Raw genomic sequence first — 18,056 nt, forward strand, 5'->3', positions numbered from 1 at the left:
TGCCACCAGTCACAAGTCCCTCTCTGTTTCCTATACAGGCGGCAGGAACAAAGGTAGAAGATGGTGTTTTACCTTTGGTGACGTTAATCAGCTCTTTCATCTGCAGGAGGACTGGGGTCAGGGTCCCTGTCTGGTTCATGGAGGCGATGTAGCTCTCCAGTTCGCCTTCAAACACGTCCAGCTCATCTCTCACATACACGAACATGCAGAACTCAATGACAATGAACTGGGGACACAGAACAAATATTTCAGGGTCTCACCTGAGTCCAGCTCAGTATATGAATAACATGGATCTCGCTTTGGTTTTGAGGTCAAAACTCTTTGAAGCTCAAAACTCATCTGAAATAGACTCTGGACACTTGCTATACTGACATGAATGGAACTGTGACTTCTATGGAGACAGGAGTCACCCCAAACTTTGTTCTTCACACAGCAGCATACAAGAGTAGGCCCCACAAGGGCTCAAAGAACTCTTCAAACATTAATTAAATCAGAGTGAAATGAATGCCTAACTTTGACTGAAGGGTGACCTTGGAGACAATTCCAGACACATCTCACTCTTCCCCTTCTTGCATCTTGGCAATGACCAAATTAGAGAAGGTACTGTCTCCTGTGTGCACCTCTTGCTTGCTCCCCTTCTATCAGCCTGTCATCTTGCCATCCTGTCCCCTAATATCATGTGATTGCTGCTAGAGTCCCTGACACCATTTTACTTCAACAACCAAATCTCATTTATTTCTGAATGTGGAGCTCCAATGCTACTATTTTCAGGCAGGTTCTCAATCCAGAGTAATTCACTAAATTTCCAAAGCACTTTTACCTTTCCTTTTTCTCTATTTAGGCGGCAGTACTTCATACCATATCTCATCTTCTTCTCTTAGACCATGGTCTATTCCCAGGCCAAGACTCTGCTGAATCAGCTCCCTTCTCTCTCCCAGGTCTTAGCATAGTGCTTGGCACAGAGTAGACAACCAATAATGATTTAATAAACACAATAACACCAAGTGATGTACTCACTGCTGCAGAGAACTCTAGCTAGCTGTTCATTAAAATCCACTCTCCCCTTCTTTGGGCACAGGCTGGACTGCATTTCCCAGCCTCCCTTGAGTTAGATGTGGCCACATGACAAGGTTCTTGCCAATGAAAAAAGAAGGGGAGGAATGTGTGCTGGGTCCACACTGCCTTTGAAAACCTCCCGCATGCACTTCTCCACATACTTTCTCCTTCTGCTGACTGGATGCAGGTGGTGAGGGTTCTCAGGGATGATGAAGGCACACAATGGAGAAACTAGCTACGGAACAACACCTGGAAGACTGCTGCCTCCCAAACCTGAATACCCACTCAACATCGTTAAGTGGGCAAAAATATATACAGTGTTGTCACTGAAATGTGTGGGTTTATGTGGCACTTCATCATAACCTAATACATTCACTTAAAACTTAATCACAGAATTAGTTTATATAGGTATCATCCTATATAGTTTATATAGATATCATCCTATGTAGTACATTTAAAATGAACAGAAGACAATTTGGCCATTTTTATCTCTCCATTTAGACCCTGTTTTTGACTCAGACATTTTACCTCAGATAATGCTGAACATATGAAATGCTTTGATTCTGTACTTTATTGGCTACTTTGTTTTCAATTTCATAGGTTTCGGCTCTAATTTTTATTGCATCCATTCTTCTGCTTACTTTGCATTTTAATTTGCTCTTTTTTGTTTGTTCGTTTCCTAAAGTGAAAGCTTAGATGACTGATTTAAGATCTTTCTTCATTTCTAATACATACATTCATGCTATAAATTTCCCTCTAAGCACTGTTTTTGCTGCCTCCCACAAATTTCAATAAGTTGTGTTTTCATTTTTATTTGTTCAAAATATTTCTAATTTCCCTTGAATTTTTTCTTTGGTTCCTATGTTACTTAGAAGTGTGTTGTTTTAATATCTACTACTTGGGGATTTTCCAGTTATCTTTCTGTTATTGATTTTTCATTTAATTCCCCTTTGATCTGAGAGAAGACATGTGATTTCTATTCTTTTAAATATATTAAGGTGTGTTTCATGGTCCACAGTATAGTCTATTTTGCTGAATTTTCCATTTACTCTTGAGAAGAATATGTGTTCTACTGTTGTTGATGAAGTAGTCCTTGGATTTCCAAAATATCCAATTGACTGATGGCATCAACTACAGTTCAGATTTTCCCACCTTGGCACTGGTTGCCATGGGGTTTCTGCTCCATTCTGTCATGATCTTGTCTGTTTCTTCGATTTTAGGGGCAAAGGTTTACTCCATGACCTCACTGCTCTTAGGGATCTGAGAGTTGTTGATTCTTCAATTTGTTCAGATTTTTACTTGCTGTTAAGATGGAGTGGCATCTTGCAAGCTCTTTACATGTGGAATTGGCAACTGGAAGTCTCCATAAGTTATTTGATTATGTTTAGTAGCAATATTCACCAAGTGACTAAAAGTGTACTTAGAGTCTAAAAGGTGGGGTCAAAGAATTGTACTTCTTTGATTTACAGATACTCAATTTTGACCCCCATCCTAGCCCCACCCCATTTATAAAATAAAAAAGGATTTGCTTAGATCTACTTACAAGGTACAGGCAGATGAAAGCCAACACAGTGGTTCCAATCATCCTGCTTGGGAACTGAAAGTAGGGGTCCCACTCATATATCTTGGTTTGGAACCAAGACTTCCTTCTCTCTCTGCGAATGAATAAACATCAAGAGAAGACAGGTTGTGGCTGGTAAACAAATGCCTGATTCTTCTGAAAATAATATCATCTCCTCTTCATCTCAGAGTTTAGTGAACACAAAGATCACTGGTAAATACCACAGTTTTCATTCTCCCCTTCTTCTTAAGAACAGAGACAGTTTTATTCAGTACAACAATTTACCAAATAAAAGGTTATAGTTCCTGACCTCTCTTACAGCTAAGAGTGACCAAGACTAACAGACCAATTAAATGTGACCAGAGGTATGGTGTGGGACTTTGGGGAGGCTGGTCAGATGGAACTGACACAGCCAGGAGGATCCCCTTTGCCTTCATTTTTTTCTCCTGCCTGCCATCTGAAGGACAGACATGGTGGCTGGTCCAGGCCGGAGCCCCCGGCAACTATCTCGGACCATGGACAGCCTTCATCATGGAAACCACTAAGTTAGTGGAGCAGAAAGACAGATGGTGGGTAAGCTGCCATGGTGGGCAGTCCAGAGTTAGTATGGATGGCCTGCCTCCAGAATTCTTTCACATGAGAAAGAAATAAATCTCTCTCTTATTTGTGCCATAATTATTTTGCATTTTCTGCTATATGTAGCCAAATGTAGCTCTAACCAAAGAATTAGTGTTGCCACTGTGTGCCCTTGGATTAGACGTGTCCCTTCTCTGGGGAATATCCCCTTGTACGTAGTGGCAGTGTCAGGGGCAGGGTGACCTGAACGATCCCTGAAGACCAGGCCAAGAGCTATATCCTCTTTTATTGGCAGGAGCACCTCAGTTTTCCTCGGGGAATCTACTCTTCCCCATCATCAGTCCTGGTGGTTAAGGGAGGCTGAACCACCTCCCAGTTCCAGTGGTGACCCTGATTTAACCATCAGTTTACTCCAATTACCTACTCATAGTAATTGGCTCTGGGAAGCCGCGTGGTCCAACTTGATCCAATGGAACACATTCATGGGGATTTTGTTTGAATTATTTGAAAGAAAACATTCTTTTTTCTGTGAGCTTAAGCCAGGAGGGTATAAGCTTAGAGATTCTGGGGCCCACCATGGGGAGGAAGCCTACCTAACTATGAGTTTAACAGATAAAAGCAGAGCTGAGAGATGAGGGAAAGAGACCTAGTTCTGATAATATCAATCAAGCCCCTGGATCCAACTGTGTCTGAAACGGACGAACTCTAGACTTTTTAATTACGTAAGGCAATAACTTTCCTTTTTTCTCTTTAATTCCGTTTGAGTTGAGTTTCTGTTATTGGCAAACAAGCGGCCTAAAACAGTGCCCTTCCAGTCATCTGCAGGTCTCTTGGCACTGTCAGGGTTCGTCAATATTGATGCAGACACTGAGGGGCGAACCAATCTAACGGTGCTTACAGCAGGGGGCACTTCCTCAGGAGCTGTTTGACGTGCTCTGCCTGGTGAACTTCCAGGAAAGGCTTCTCTTCCTGTGAGAAAAGAGAGAGGTTGATGTTTTGGCTCACAAAGTCTTGTTCGGATTTCGATCTCTTTGAGGGGCTATCTCCATAGAGGCCAGAATTTGGGGTAAAACTTTCCATTCCCAGACACCTGTCATTTATTGAAGAGGTGGTAGGGTCCCTCTCCTGTTTACCAAGCACTTGCTTTCAGGAAATGCCAGAGGCCTGACCTTTCTTGACTCTTCTGCTTACTGCTTAGACCAGTCTTTGTTTTGTGAAGTCGATTTTCCCTTTGAGATTTGGTGATTTCTCATCACAGTTCAAAACATTGTTTCGGGAATGAAACACCCAAAATCCTGGTGTTTTTATTTTTTATGAATAGGAATTTCTCTTTCTTATTTTGAAATGAATTTTATTTTTTTTCCTGATAACTCTTTAAGAACTTTTATTGGGATACAATTGCCATACAATAAACTGCATATATTTAAAGTGTACAATTTGACTTTTTTTCTTATTAGTAATGTATATACGGCAATCCCAATTTCCCAATTCATCCCACCCCAATGCCCCCCACTTTCCCCACTTGGTATCTATATGTTTGCTCTCTACATCTGTTAAAACTTTAATAGCATGTTTTGAAATGTTTTCTCCAAGTGTAATGAGCTTTCCACAATAGTCATTTATTTTACCAATATATTGAATATGTAAATTTTACACACTATGAGATGAAGTCTTATATATTGCAGATGTTGGGTAGTGTACAAAAGACCTGGTTATAATTCTGACTGGTAAGTGACATCAGCAAGCTGGAGGAACAGGAGGTTCTAACCCCATATCCCCTCAGATACACCAAATTTGACAGCCACCCACAGGTGAGAGTATCTTTGTGGGGGCCCAATTATCCACCTGGGAGGTTATAGCACTCTAATCGAGCAAAAACTCCAGGAATAGATGCATTAAAGAGAACAAGAAGAACAGTTTCACTTTACCAACATCACTCCTCCTCCAAAGTAGCATAGCTCAGGGCATAGAGAAGACCCTCTTAGATTATAATTTCTCCCATGAGGGAAAATGAAAGCGAAGTGAGAGCCCAGCTTCCCCAGCTTTGGGGGACACTGCCAACAGATCCATTCCTGTCTCACACCACCCAGAACACTGAGGGGATTAGCATGGTGGAAGAGTCTGAGTAAAGCTAAGAGCAGAGAAATGGGGCAGGGGGTCAATGGGGTGGGGGAGTCCTTCTAGAGTCTCAGAAGGAACAGAGAAAGAGAAAGGGGCAGACAGCTATATAAAGAAATAATGGCAGAAAGCTTCCCTAATCTGGGGAGGAAAATGAACATTCACATCCACAAAGCCCCAAGAACCCCAAGTAAATAGAATATATAGGGGTCTTCCCCAAGACACATTATAATCAAAATTTCAAAAGTCAATGACAAAGAGAGAATTTTGAAAGTACACACACGAGGGAACCCCTTTAAAGATATCAGGGGATTTCTCGGCAGAGACCTTGCAGTCCAGGAGAAAGTGGGATAATATATTCAAAATGCAGAAAGAAAAAACCTGCCAATCAAGAATACTACACTTGTCAAAACTGTCCTTTTTCAGGCAAACAAAAACTGAGGGAATTTATTACCACTAGATCTGACTATAAAAAATGTTAAAGTGAGTTCTTCAAGTTGAAATAAAAGAATGCTAATTAGCAACATGAAAACATATGGAAGTATAAAAATCACTGGTAATGGTAAATACCATTCAAATTCAGAATACTCTAATACTGTAATGGTGATGCGTAAATCACTTTTAACTCTAGTATAAAAGTTAAGAGACAAAAGTATTAAAAATAACTATAGCTACAATAATTTGTTAATGGTTGAATAATATAAGAAGATGTAAACTGTGACACAAATCACATAAAATGTTGGGGAGAAGAAATAAAAGTATGAAGTTTTTCTGTGCAATTGAAGTTTGTTATCAACTTAAAATAGACTATTATAACTATAAAATATTTTATTTAAGCTTCATGGTAATCACAAAGAAAAGCACCTGTATTCTACACACAAAAGATAAAGGACTCAAAGCATACCTCTACAAAAAAATCACATTACAAAGGAAGAAAGGAAGAAGGAATTATGAAACAGTCAGAAAGCAATTAACAAAATGGCAATTTTAAGTCCTTACCTATCAATGATCACTTTAAATGTAAATGGATTAAATTCTCCAATCAAAAGACACAGAGCAGCTAAGTGAATTTAAAAAAAAAAAATTCCATGTATAGATTATTTGCAAGAGACTCACTTCAGCCTTAAGGACACACATAGGTTGAAAGCAAAAGGATGGAAAAAGACATTTCATAAAAATGATAACCAAAATAGAGCAGGGGTGGGGGGGTGACACTAATGAGACAAAGTAGACTTTAAGTCAAAAACTATCACAAGAGACAAAGAAGGTCATTATATAATGATAAAGAGGTCAGTTCATCAAAAGTGTATAAAAATTGTATACATATATATACCTAGTGTCAGAGCACCTAAATATATAAAGTAAATATTAACAGAACTGAAGGAAGAAATAAACAGCAACCTGATAATAGTAGGGGACTTCAACACCACACTTTCAACAATGGACAGATAATCCAGTCAGGAAATCAATAAGGAAACAGCTGACTAGAACAATGCTATAGACCAAATGAACCCAATATTTATAGAACATTCCATATAACAGCAGCAGAATACATATTCTTCTCAAGAACATTTTCCAGGAGAGAGCATATGTTTGACCACAAAACAAGTCTTAAACTTAAGAAGACCGAAATCATATCAGGTATAATTTCTGACCACAAAAAGCTAGATGTTGATAACAGGAGGAAAACTGGAAAATCTACAAACAGTACACTCCTGAACAACCAATGGGTCAAAGAAAAAATCAAAAGGGAAGTCAAAAGTATCTTGAAGCGAATGAAAATAGAGATACAACACACAAAAACTTATAGGATGCAGCAAAAGCAGTTCTAAGAGGGCAGTGTATAGCAGTAAATGCCTATAAAGAAGAAAAGAAAGATCTTATACAAACAACATAACTTTTTACCTTAAGGAACTAGAAAAAGAAGCACAATGGGTAAGAGAGAGCCTCAACAACCAAACTCTCTGGGTTCCAGTTCTGGCTCTGCTATAGACTAGCTATGTGACCTTGGGCAATGCAACTGATGTCCCTGGGTCCAATTTCCTAATACAGAATGGGAGAAGTAATAATAGTACCCACCAAACAGGGCTGTTGTGAAAAGTTAACCTGTCAGAACACGCAACGTGTTTTTACGTAGTACTCACTGTTTGGAGCTCCCAGCCCAGGTGGACCCTCAGAGACGTGACAAACATGTGCAGGAAGCGGCCCAGCAGGAAGGCCAGGCAGAGCAGTGAGGGCCAGTAGAACACGATGGTCTCATACCTCCCCACAAACTGCAACAGAAGCAGACCACGGCGTGTGGGCTCTCGGCGGGGTCAGGCTAGGCCACGGGTGAGGCTGTGTACAGGAAACTGCCCGCCCCAGCCTGCTCCCACCAGGGCCCACTCTCTCAGAGCTTGGGGGTCAGCGGCCAATCCCTGCTCCCCCAGCCCCACATCATCAGAATAAGCAGCGGCCTTGGCGTCCAGCAGCCCTGGACTTGAGCCTTAGCACCCCCATTTAATTGTATACAAAAGGTTTTCATGGCTTTTTTCTGATTAGATAGTAAATGTTCCTTTTGGAAAATACACACGAGGGAGGGAGGGTGAGAAAGAGAGAAGAGGAAGGGGAGGGGGTGGGGGAGATAGAGAGGGAGAAGGAGGAGAAAAGGAAAGAAGGAAGGAAGGAAGAAAGGAGGGAGGGAGGGAGAGCCCATAAATGTCATCATGTTGGCAGCAACACAAGCTCCCAAGAGTAGCACCTCTCTTAAGATGGTGCTCACAGTTTTTCTATGTTTAGCTTCATTTTGATAAAAAAAAATTTTTTTTCACTCTTTTAAGACAAATAATAGTGTTACTTATCTTTCACAAGTTACTTTCACAATTTACAATTTCACCATTTCCTCCCAAGGGGAAATCAGAGTTTTGAGGCAGGGACGTTAGGGTGAGGGGTGGACACATTCTGAGACGTGGGGGCTCGTGTCTTCACGCTCCTCTCCGGTGTATGCCTATATCTGAGGCATAACCACTGTCAGTATCTCAGTGTATTTCATCTTTATCTATACCCATATAGCTATATCTATTATAAGTTGAGATAGTACCAAACATAGAGGTCTCTATATAGCATAATCGCTTCTCCACATGGTTACAAATTATTTGCAAACATTATTTTTAATGCTGCATAATAGTATATTATTTAGATGAACCAAACTTTATCTAAACTTCCTCCTAACATTTGGCATTTCAGGCCCTTTCCAATGTCTCATTTTTATAAATAATGTTTTTATGAATACATTTGAAAACATGAGAACAAATCTTCACTATTTCCTTAGTCTGGATTTCAGTCCCATGATTTGTAATTAGTAAGTCACGTTATCCCCTGAACCTTGCTTTCCTACCAGTGAACTGGGAATGGCACTAACACACTGTCTGCAAAGTGTCTTGAGGATTCTCCGGTTAGTGACTGGGACCAAGCCTAGAACAACACCTGGCACGTAGCAATTCTTGATGTTAGTGATCCTGAGCATAGAAGTAAGACCCTGCCGGCTCCCCCAATTAACCATGAATATTTCAAATTTCAAAAGACCCTCTGGAAGACTGAAAGCCCTCCAGGACTCCAAAGAAAATGCCTGTGATCTGGAACCTCGGGCACTGTGAACATTGGGAAAGAGGGCTTCTTTGGGGGCAGAGATTTGCCAGAATGCCCTCAACCCCAGTGCAGAGATGCAGAGGGAAGGCCCAGACTACAAGCCTCGTTTTCTAGTCTAACTGCCCGCAGACTCTCGTTATCACACCCTTTAATGCTCTATAGCTACTGAAGCCCAGGAAAAGCTTTGGCAAGGCTCCTGTGGGTTCCTGGCCCAGGTGGCCTCTTTGTACTCCCCTCACCCACCTGGTAACCCTTCTAGGTGCAGTGTGACATCCCTCTTTCATTTTGCTCCTTTTCCTGGGGTACAAGGCTAAACAGATGAACCAGTTTCATCTCGTTCTGAGAAAGATGATGCATGGCAAAGCGATAAGGGATTCATCTAGGCCATTTTATAGACAGAGAGAATGAGGCTACACAAAGGAACGGAAAGAAATGAGCTTTAGAGTCAGCCAGACCTGGTCTCAACTCCAAAATCTGCTGCTTCTCAAGAGTTACATAATATACTTGTGTCTCAGTTTCCCCACCTGTAAAACAGGCTTGGTGAGAGCTTCCCTCCCTTGAGGGGCCGCTGTGGGCATCAACTGAGAGAACATCTCCCATGAATGACACCTGATAAACACAAGTTGCTCTACAAATGGAAGCATCATGAATGGCTCCAACTCTCCTTATGTCCACACAAGGAAGCTGAGGCCCAGAGTGGCAAGGGCTTGTCCCAGGTCACTCAGCGAGCTGGCCATGGCGATAGGACTGAATATCCTAAACACAGCTCAGTGGGGACTTACCTGCCCATGGGGACACTGTGTGATGTGAACGATGGTGACAGCAAACCTGCAGGACAGAAACAGGGTTGAAGTCCCGGGGTTCCTTCCCAGCGCAGCTCAGATCCCACCCATCTGGAGTTACCTCCCCTCCCCGTCCTTCTTGGGAGGGCTGGTTCCCAGGCCTCCAGGTACATCCCACCCAGATCAGGCACCCAGCTCATGTCTAGGTACGTGCACACTGAATTCATTTAACACGTCCTCAGGGAGGACACAATCCTGGAAGCCACCACTGCAGAGCAGGAAGACTCTGAGAGGTCTCCTCCTCTCTTCCCTCATCACTCAGGTGGGGAGACTGAAGCCCAGAGAAGGGAAGGGATTTCTCCAGAGTCACATCCAGAGCCAGGACCAAGACCCAGGTCTCCTGCCTCTGGGGCTGAGGCTCTTCCTGCTTGGACGTGTCCATGTCTGTAAACACTGCCCTGAGGAATAAGCCTCAAGCTTTTCCCCCTGCTGGGCACACGTTCCTGGTCACACTCCCAAGGTGCCCAAGCTGCTAAGTGGTTCCGGCCACCCTTTCGTCTCCTGCTCAGAAAGTCTGGCAGAGGCTGTTAAGATGATATTATTCCACATCTAACCCTGAATATCGCCTCTTCTAATTTTTAAAAAGCAGCCACTTACAAAAGCTGGAATTGTAGCCATTGGGGTATCATTTTCTTGCGAGCCCCCTGCACTGGTTCACACACGGGGCCGGGGACCCCTGCCCTACAGAAAATGTTTTAGAGGGGAAGCCAGCCCAGTAAGGGGGATGCAGGCAATGAAATGAGCTTCAGGACTGGACAGCAGAAGTATTCATGGGATTATTCAGCCAGAAAATACTCCCCAGGACCAGCTCTGTGCTGCTTCAGTGTCAGCAACGAGGGCACAGAGCTCAAGAGGAGGGTCAGAAGGTCCCACCTCTGAGGGTGATGACCCATGAAGGATCAGCATGCATCTATCACGGGGCCATGTGGGGGAAGACGATCCACACAGGGAACAGCCATATGCAGACGAGGAGGCCAGAACGCATGATCCACGGGGTCTGTCTTGTCTTCCAGTGTATTCCCTGGCTCACAGCGGCATGTTTGCTGAATGAATAAGTGGACGGATGAAGGAATACTGGAGACTTGCATGACTGGAGGTGTGTGCTGGAGACCGTCAGGCACGGAGAGATGGGGAGAGGCCAGACCGTGACAGCCCTGAAGGCCCAGCTGAGGCACCTGCACTTCCTCCTGGGCTCCTAGGGAAGTGGTGACGGCAAGGAGAAGCAGCATCCAAATGGGACTCCTGCTTCTACCCATGGGACTGAGGGCAGTTGATGGAAATGAATTTTTCTACAGCCCTGACCTCTGGGAACATTGTAATCATAAGCAGCCTCCTGTGAAGCAGACTGAATGCAGGCCTGAACTTCTGAGGCACCAAGTGCAGTCCCAAGGAGGGGCTGCAGTGGGCCTTGGACCAGTCACTCCATCCACCCGCCCTGGGCCTCAGTTCTGGGCAAGGTACCCTCCAAGGAGAGAACTCTCAGGCCACCTCCAGCCCTTGCCCAGAGTCCAGCCATGGCCAAAGGAACTGGAGGAGGCCAGGCAGGCAGAGTCCATCTTACCAGATCAGAGAGTAGCTGAAGCCCAGGACGGAGCTGACCAGCCGGAACTCCGACGAGAGGCAGGCAAAGAAGGGGAAGTGGGACAGGCCGACTTCAATGCCTCCGATCAGGAGCACAAAGGCTGGGAGAGACAGGGCCAGAGACAATGTGAGTTGTCTTCTCACAGGCTCAGGGGAGACCCAGGGCAGCTATGGGGTTTTGTATGACTCAGGACTCAAGGAGACGGGTGGACAAGCCCCAGATTAGCACAAGGAGGAATGCAGGGATGTCTCTCATGCCTTCACGCAACAGGCCCTTCCTGGTACCTCTTCCACGCCAGGCACTGGGCTAGCTATTGAGATGAAGAAGACTTGGTCCCTGCCCTTGATTAGCTCACAGTATGATGGGCAGAAACAGACCACATAAATGAACAAACAAAATTCACTGAGAGTAAAGCACCATAAAGGGTACCATAGCAACACAGACAGCAGTGATGTACTGTGTTCTAAAACCTCTTGTAAACTATTGTGCACTTCATCCATAAGGCAATGATAATATTAATGCTGCCACTGATTAGCTCTGAGATGGTCTATAAAGGATCCAACAAAATGTAATCGGGCAAGGTGACCTTTCCTAAGTGTCTGCTGTGACCTGGGTCATGGTCCAGACACCAATGACACAGGAGGAAGGCACAAAGTTCTTGCTTTCAGAAACTTACAGTCCAATAGGGAAGACAGGGAGGAAACTAAATGATGTGATATGTATAGTAACAAAGGCATATTCAACCTGCTGTGAGGACAAGAAGAGGAAGCTATGGACCTCACCTGGGCTCTAGGTATCAGGGAAGGCGTCCTGGAGGTGGTGACATTTAGCAAGGCCATGAAATATAAGCAGGAGTTTGTAGGATGGAGAGAAGGAGGGAAGGAAGGACATTCCTCACTCAAAGGATAGGAGATGGTTGGTGGGGGTGGTCAGTATTGGTGTAAATGGGAATAGTGGAGGACTGGCCGGTAAGGACAATATAAAAGGAATAATTGCTGTGAGGTTAGAAGCTGCAACAGCATAATTTTTTACTTTATCCAAATTCCCCCACCATGAAAGCAGACAGAGCAACTAAGATAGCAAAACCAAAAACTCACAAATATCTACAACAAATCTAAGTCACAGGACCCATTTGATATCAACATCTGATTAAGAGGAAGCAGACAATAGGATCTTTGGAAACCCGAGAACAGAAGAATCCAAAATTGCTGACAGATATTCACAGGAAATTAAAGCTGAAATGACAGCTGAAAATAGGCACGGTGCTGAAGGCCTCGATTCATAGGTGAGAATCAGCAGACCTTAGTAAGGTGTTAGTAGGTCTGAAGATGCTGGAGCTGTTGGGGCCCATGAACTCACTATGCTAAATATCCAGGTCCCATCCCAGGACAAGCCCCACGTGAAGGAGAAACTACTGGCAGTGAGAATCCAAAATGAGAAGGATAAGAACATTAGAAGCTGGGAAATAGGGGGTCCAGACAAAAGTGGAAGGAAATATGAGGTTGTGATGAGGGTGCATATATATAATCACTCTGTAAAAACAGAAGAGGAACCCTTGAACCACGAAGCAAGAAAGGACGTTCTGGCCCAGCCAGGTGCTCAACATCATTAGTCTCCAAGGAAACACAAATCAAGACAACAATCAGATACTACTTCACCCCCACTAAGATGGCTATAATTTAAAAAAAAATGAAAATAACAAGTGTTGGCCAGGATGTGGAGAAATTGGAACCTTCACACATTACAGGTCAATGGAACACAATGGACAGACCAGAAGTAGACCCACACACATGGGCCAACTGATTTTCAACAGAGGTGCAAAGGCAATTTAGTGGGCAAAGGATGGGTTTTTGTAACAACAGTAGTGCTGGAAGAAATGGATAGCCAAAGGCAAAAAAAAAAAAAAAAAAAAAAAGGAATTCAATCCATACCTCACACTATATTCAACTCAAAATGTACCATAGACCTAAATGCGAAACACTGTGAGACTATAAAACTTAAAAAAAAAAAAGAAGAAGAAAATCTAAGTCACCTTAGCTTAGGCAAAGATTTCTTATATATCACACACATGATCCATAAAAGAAAATATGAAAAAATTAGATTTCGTCAAAATTTAAAACATCAGTGTTTCAAAAGAAACTACAAGCCACAGACAGGGAAAGTATTTGCAATTTATACATCTCATAAAGGACTTGTATACAGAGTGTATGAAGAACTCTCAAAACTCAATAAGAAGAAAACAAAAAATCCCCAATATTTTAAAATAGGCAAATAATTTGAACAAATGCTTTACCAAAGAAGGTACAGGCATAGCAAATAAGCACATGAAAACATGCTCCACATCATCCGTCATTACAAAACTGCACACGGAAACCACAGTGAGATACCACTACACGCCTCTTAGAATGGCTAAAATTAAAGAGACTGACTATGTGTTGTCACAGACACAGAGGAACTTGAACTCTCACACACTGAGTGTGGTGATCTATAATAAAATGGAACCATCATTTTGGAAAACAGTCTGACAGTTTCTTTAAAAGTATAATCTACTACATGACCTTAATAATCCAGACATTCCACTCATAGGTGTTTACCCAAGAAAAACGGAAACATACAAAGAGGTATAATGCTTACAGCAGCTTTATTTGTAACAGCCAAAAACTGAAAATAAATCAAATGTCTATCAACAGGTGAATGGATAAACAAACTGTGGTCTCTCCATACGGTAGACTCAGAAATGAAAAAGGAATGGTTTCTGATACACATTAAACATGTATGAATCTCAAAATAACTATGCTGTGCGAGAGAAAACAGACTCCCCCCCCCCAAAAAAAGCCCTAGAGCATTCTGTACGATTCCATTTATATTACTGCCTGGGGATGGAGCTGGTGACTGGATGGGGTGGAAAGGAGAGAGCACAAAGGGGAAAAAGTTAACTTCTGGGGTTCATTATCATGACTGTGGTGACGATTTCATAGATGTAAACACCTGCCAAAATGTAACTTGTACATTTCTAAGAGGTGTATAATTTTGGCTTTCATTTGCACTAAAAACTGGCTTGGAACCCAGGAGAGAGCACCGAGCTGGACAGGAGAGGTTTGGGGGGGTCACTGGATTAGGAATGGTTGAACCTGTAGGGGGAGCACAGGGCACGGGGAAGAGAGAGGCCTCAGATCAATGGCCAGAGAAGTAAACACTGTTCTCTGAGGAAGTACCCGAGGGCTTACTGATATCAAGAAGGCAGTCATGGCTATGGCTCAGGAGAGGTTTTTAGGGTTGGTGACAGGGAACCTATTTTCTGAGCCTTTGTTCTACTCTGTCTAAAAAACCTCTGAATCTAACTGAGAGAAAATCCCCACAAACAAGCTTTAGACTTTTGGGGGCTCGGCATTGACCTTGGGCAAGTAACAAGTTGAGAAGAACATTGACAGTTCAACAAAGTTTATCCCCTGATCCCAGAGATGCAGTCTCCAAGAGCAAGAATTTTCATGGCGAAATTCCCAGCAGGTGTGAGGCAGCTCACGTACCTTGGGCCCACTGTGGGACTTGCAGAGGCTGGTAGCCTTCTGAGAACAAGAACATGACCTTATTGGCTGTGGCCCCAAAGGCGACTCCATAGGACCATCGGTTACTAAAAGTGCCCACGAAGTCCAGAGGTCTGTGAATAAGAGAAACAGCTCGTGAGGCCAGAAGCAGCTCATTCTCACAGTTCATCTCCAAAGTATCAATCCCACTCTGGGGAGGGATTATTGAGTAGTAAACTGTTCATTTCAACTGACATATCTTGAGGTCCTCTGTGCCATTCTGGGGGCTAGGCATGGATTCAGGGTACCAACGTGAGGAAGACAAAATCCTTGCCCTGGGGAAGCTCCAAGTCTGGGGAACATAAGCAAGGACACCCGCAGTCATGACAACAAGCAAACTGGGATGAGTTTTACCTACAGGAGACACAAGCGGTAGGACTAGAGACACCAAGACAAAGAGTATGTGCCAGACAGGTTGGGGGAAGCTGCCCTGCACCCGCCATAGTCTATGAGAGTTCCCCTTTCCAAGCTCCCTGGGAAGGTTTGGGATCACTGGCTGTGCTGGTTGCATGTGATCACACCTCCTGGCCACAGCTGATTGGACTACGGGTGACCACCTGACTTTGGATGCACCAATCAGATGCCTGGCCTTGTATTTTGGATTTGTGATTCTGAGGACCGGAGCCAGTTAGCTATTAAAATTCTGTTCTGGAAAGTCATGCCAAGTTGAGTCTTGCTGAAGTTTGGGGGAAGCAGAGATCATAAGTCAGATGATAAAGTCAGATGGCAGAGAGGAAAATGGTAAAATGGTGCTGAAGGGACCCCAGCAACACAAAGAGCCAAAAATAGAAAGAATCCGTCTCCCGGAGACACCCATCTCAAGAGCTTCAGTTCCCATGAGGCCAACCTTGCCAGTTTCTGTGAGATCTCTGTAACTTTATAAAACAAAATCCTTTCTTTTCCTTTTATGTAAACAAGCTTGAGTGGATATCTTTCTTCTAATCACTGGTTAGAACCTGACTCCCAAGTCACCGCCTGCAGTGCCCTGGCCTCCCTGCCACCCTGAGTTTTCATCAAGCCCACTTCAAACAGCACTCTGTTAAGGAAAGCCTTTCTCTTTTTCCCAAATGCAATTGCTGTCTTTGATGTAGAAGTGGTAGTGAACTATTAACCTCTCTGAGGTGGAAACGTAGCACAGGACATTGAAAAGAGTAGCTGCTCACTGCACGTTTGGGGACACGCGTTTTGTTGAACTGATTTGAATTCTAATCAATTCACCTGTAGTACTTAAGCGCTATGTGGGACTCAGCCTCCCCATCTTTAAAATGAGATGACACCCCTGCTCTGCTCACATCACAGAGACACTGTGGACAGCAAATGAAGAACTGCTTTATAAACTGTAGAGTGTCAGGCACATGCGAAGGGTTATTAATGGGTGAAGAAGATGAGATAAAACCACTCAGGAAAGCAGGGCTTTTGATAAGAAAGTGGCCAGAGAGCAAGCAAAGTGTGCCATTATCAACTTAATGCAGAGCAGTTTAACATGATCCAAATAGAGATCTTACTTTAAACGTCCTGCACCAGGCCCTGCATGCCGACCCCAGGGCAGAGTCTGAAGTTCTTTGTCCACCAGCCTCAGCCTCTCTCTGTGCCTCAGCCAATGCGGCTTAGACCTAGCAGTTTTGGAGGGGCTAACTGCTCTAAATGCTGCTATCCAGAATGTCTGCTACTCTAGGCTGGTATATGGTATACGGACAATGTGGTTGGATTTCTCTTACCCCGAAGCCCAGGTCACTCCTAGCCTCCATCCTGACGTCCTGGCTTCCTCTTCCTTCTCCAGAGCCCAAGGCTGAGATCTCAGTGTGTTCACACCCTTGAGTCTGCTTAGTGTATGACACTGGGAGAATCAGAGCCAATAGCAACCAGACCTGGGTTAAAGCGCTTGTCACTTGGTAGCTCTGTGGCCTTGGGCAAGTGACTCAACTTCTCTGAGCCTGAGTTTGCTCACCCATTACACGAGGAAAACAACCTCCACCATGCTGAGTTCATCCTAGTAGTACAGGCAAAGCAGATGGTTCAGTGCCTGGGCCACAGTCAGTGTGCTGACCTATCATCATTATTATTATTCATTAGAGGATGATGAAGCAGAAATATAACAACTAGAACTCAAGGAAAAATGTGATAAGGGCGCAGAGATTCAGAATGGCAGAGCCAGAAAGGGCCTGAAAGCTCCCTGGTCCAGCGAGCTCTCCTGGGGCATGACTTATGCCTCCATCCCAACAAGGAGGCTTGCTGGGGCCAGTGACAGGGAACCCTCTCCCCTCTTCTTCCTGGGGTATCCATGGTGCTGAGTGTGGGAAGGCCTTTCCCCTAGCAAGCTGAGCCTCCTTGAGATGTTTTAAGCATGTCTGGGCAGCCCTGGGTGCTGAGCACGCAATGTCTTGGAAGCCAGTTCTGAAGTCTCTGGGCCTTGGGTGGGCTGGGGTAGGGAGGGGCAGGGCTGTCCATGGTGGAGTAGAGGTGGGTGGGGAGGTAACTGGGAATTAACCTGGACTTACAAACGTGTTGGCCCCAAACACAGAGTACCCCAAGCTGTAGTGATGGACCTTGGCTCAACTCACATGATCATTCTGAAGCGGTTCCCCAGGAGGTAAGAAGCGTCATCTCTCTGTCTATGGTGCTCTCGTCTTTGGAGAAAGGACAAGACCAAAATGATGAAAAGCTACAGGAAGAGAAGATGAGTTTGTCAGAGGGAACATTCATCCTCAGCCCCTCGGTGCCCTCGCTGAAGGAGAATGTGTGGGTGAGCAGAGCACTCAGAATGTCTAGGACTCAAACTCCAGACTTGGGGAGCTGGCTGCATGCACCCTCGAGCTTCCAGAATGTTTTGTACTGAGCTTTCCTTTGTGTTGCCCTGAAACAGACATGGGTTCAAATCTAGTCTCCCCCACATACTGGCTGGGAGGGAGACTTAAACTTTCTGAACCTCAGTGTCCTCATCTTTAAAAAACAGGTAATAACTTTTCAGGTTGCAAATCCTTCTTTGCTTTTTATTCCTGTAGATGCAGTCATATTCTCCTATGACATGGAAGACAAAGGCATTAATTACCACCTTGTCGCTCAATTCAAATGTAAACATTAAGCCCAAATCTTCTTGACCTCTCAGCAGC

The 18,056-nt window shown here is 44.1% G+C and overlaps 1 protein-coding gene across 1 annotated transcript in view; it reads right to left on the reverse strand.

The window, feature by feature from the left end:
• The window catches only part of LOC130844310 (stimulated by retinoic acid gene 6 protein-like), a 55,022-nt gene that overhangs the window by 14,860 nt on the left and 22,106 nt on the right, over nt 1-18,056 (reverse strand). The window contains 8 exon segments of the mRNA XM_057720617.1: nt 73-226; nt 2,600-2,711; nt 4,092-4,162; nt 7,456-7,584; nt 9,721-9,766; nt 11,342-11,462; nt 14,890-15,020; nt 17,508-17,608. Coding sequence (XP_057576600.1) covers nt 73-226; nt 2,600-2,711; nt 4,092-4,162; nt 7,456-7,584; nt 9,721-9,766; nt 11,342-11,462; nt 14,890-15,020; nt 17,508-17,608 — 865 coding nt within the window.

Source organism: Hippopotamus amphibius, chromosome 2 (genome assembly GCF_030028045.1).
Source record: "Hippopotamus amphibius kiboko isolate mHipAmp2 chromosome 2, mHipAmp2.hap2, whole genome shotgun sequence".
Classification (NCBI taxonomy): Eukaryota; Metazoa; Chordata; class Mammalia; order Artiodactyla; family Hippopotamidae; genus Hippopotamus; species Hippopotamus amphibius.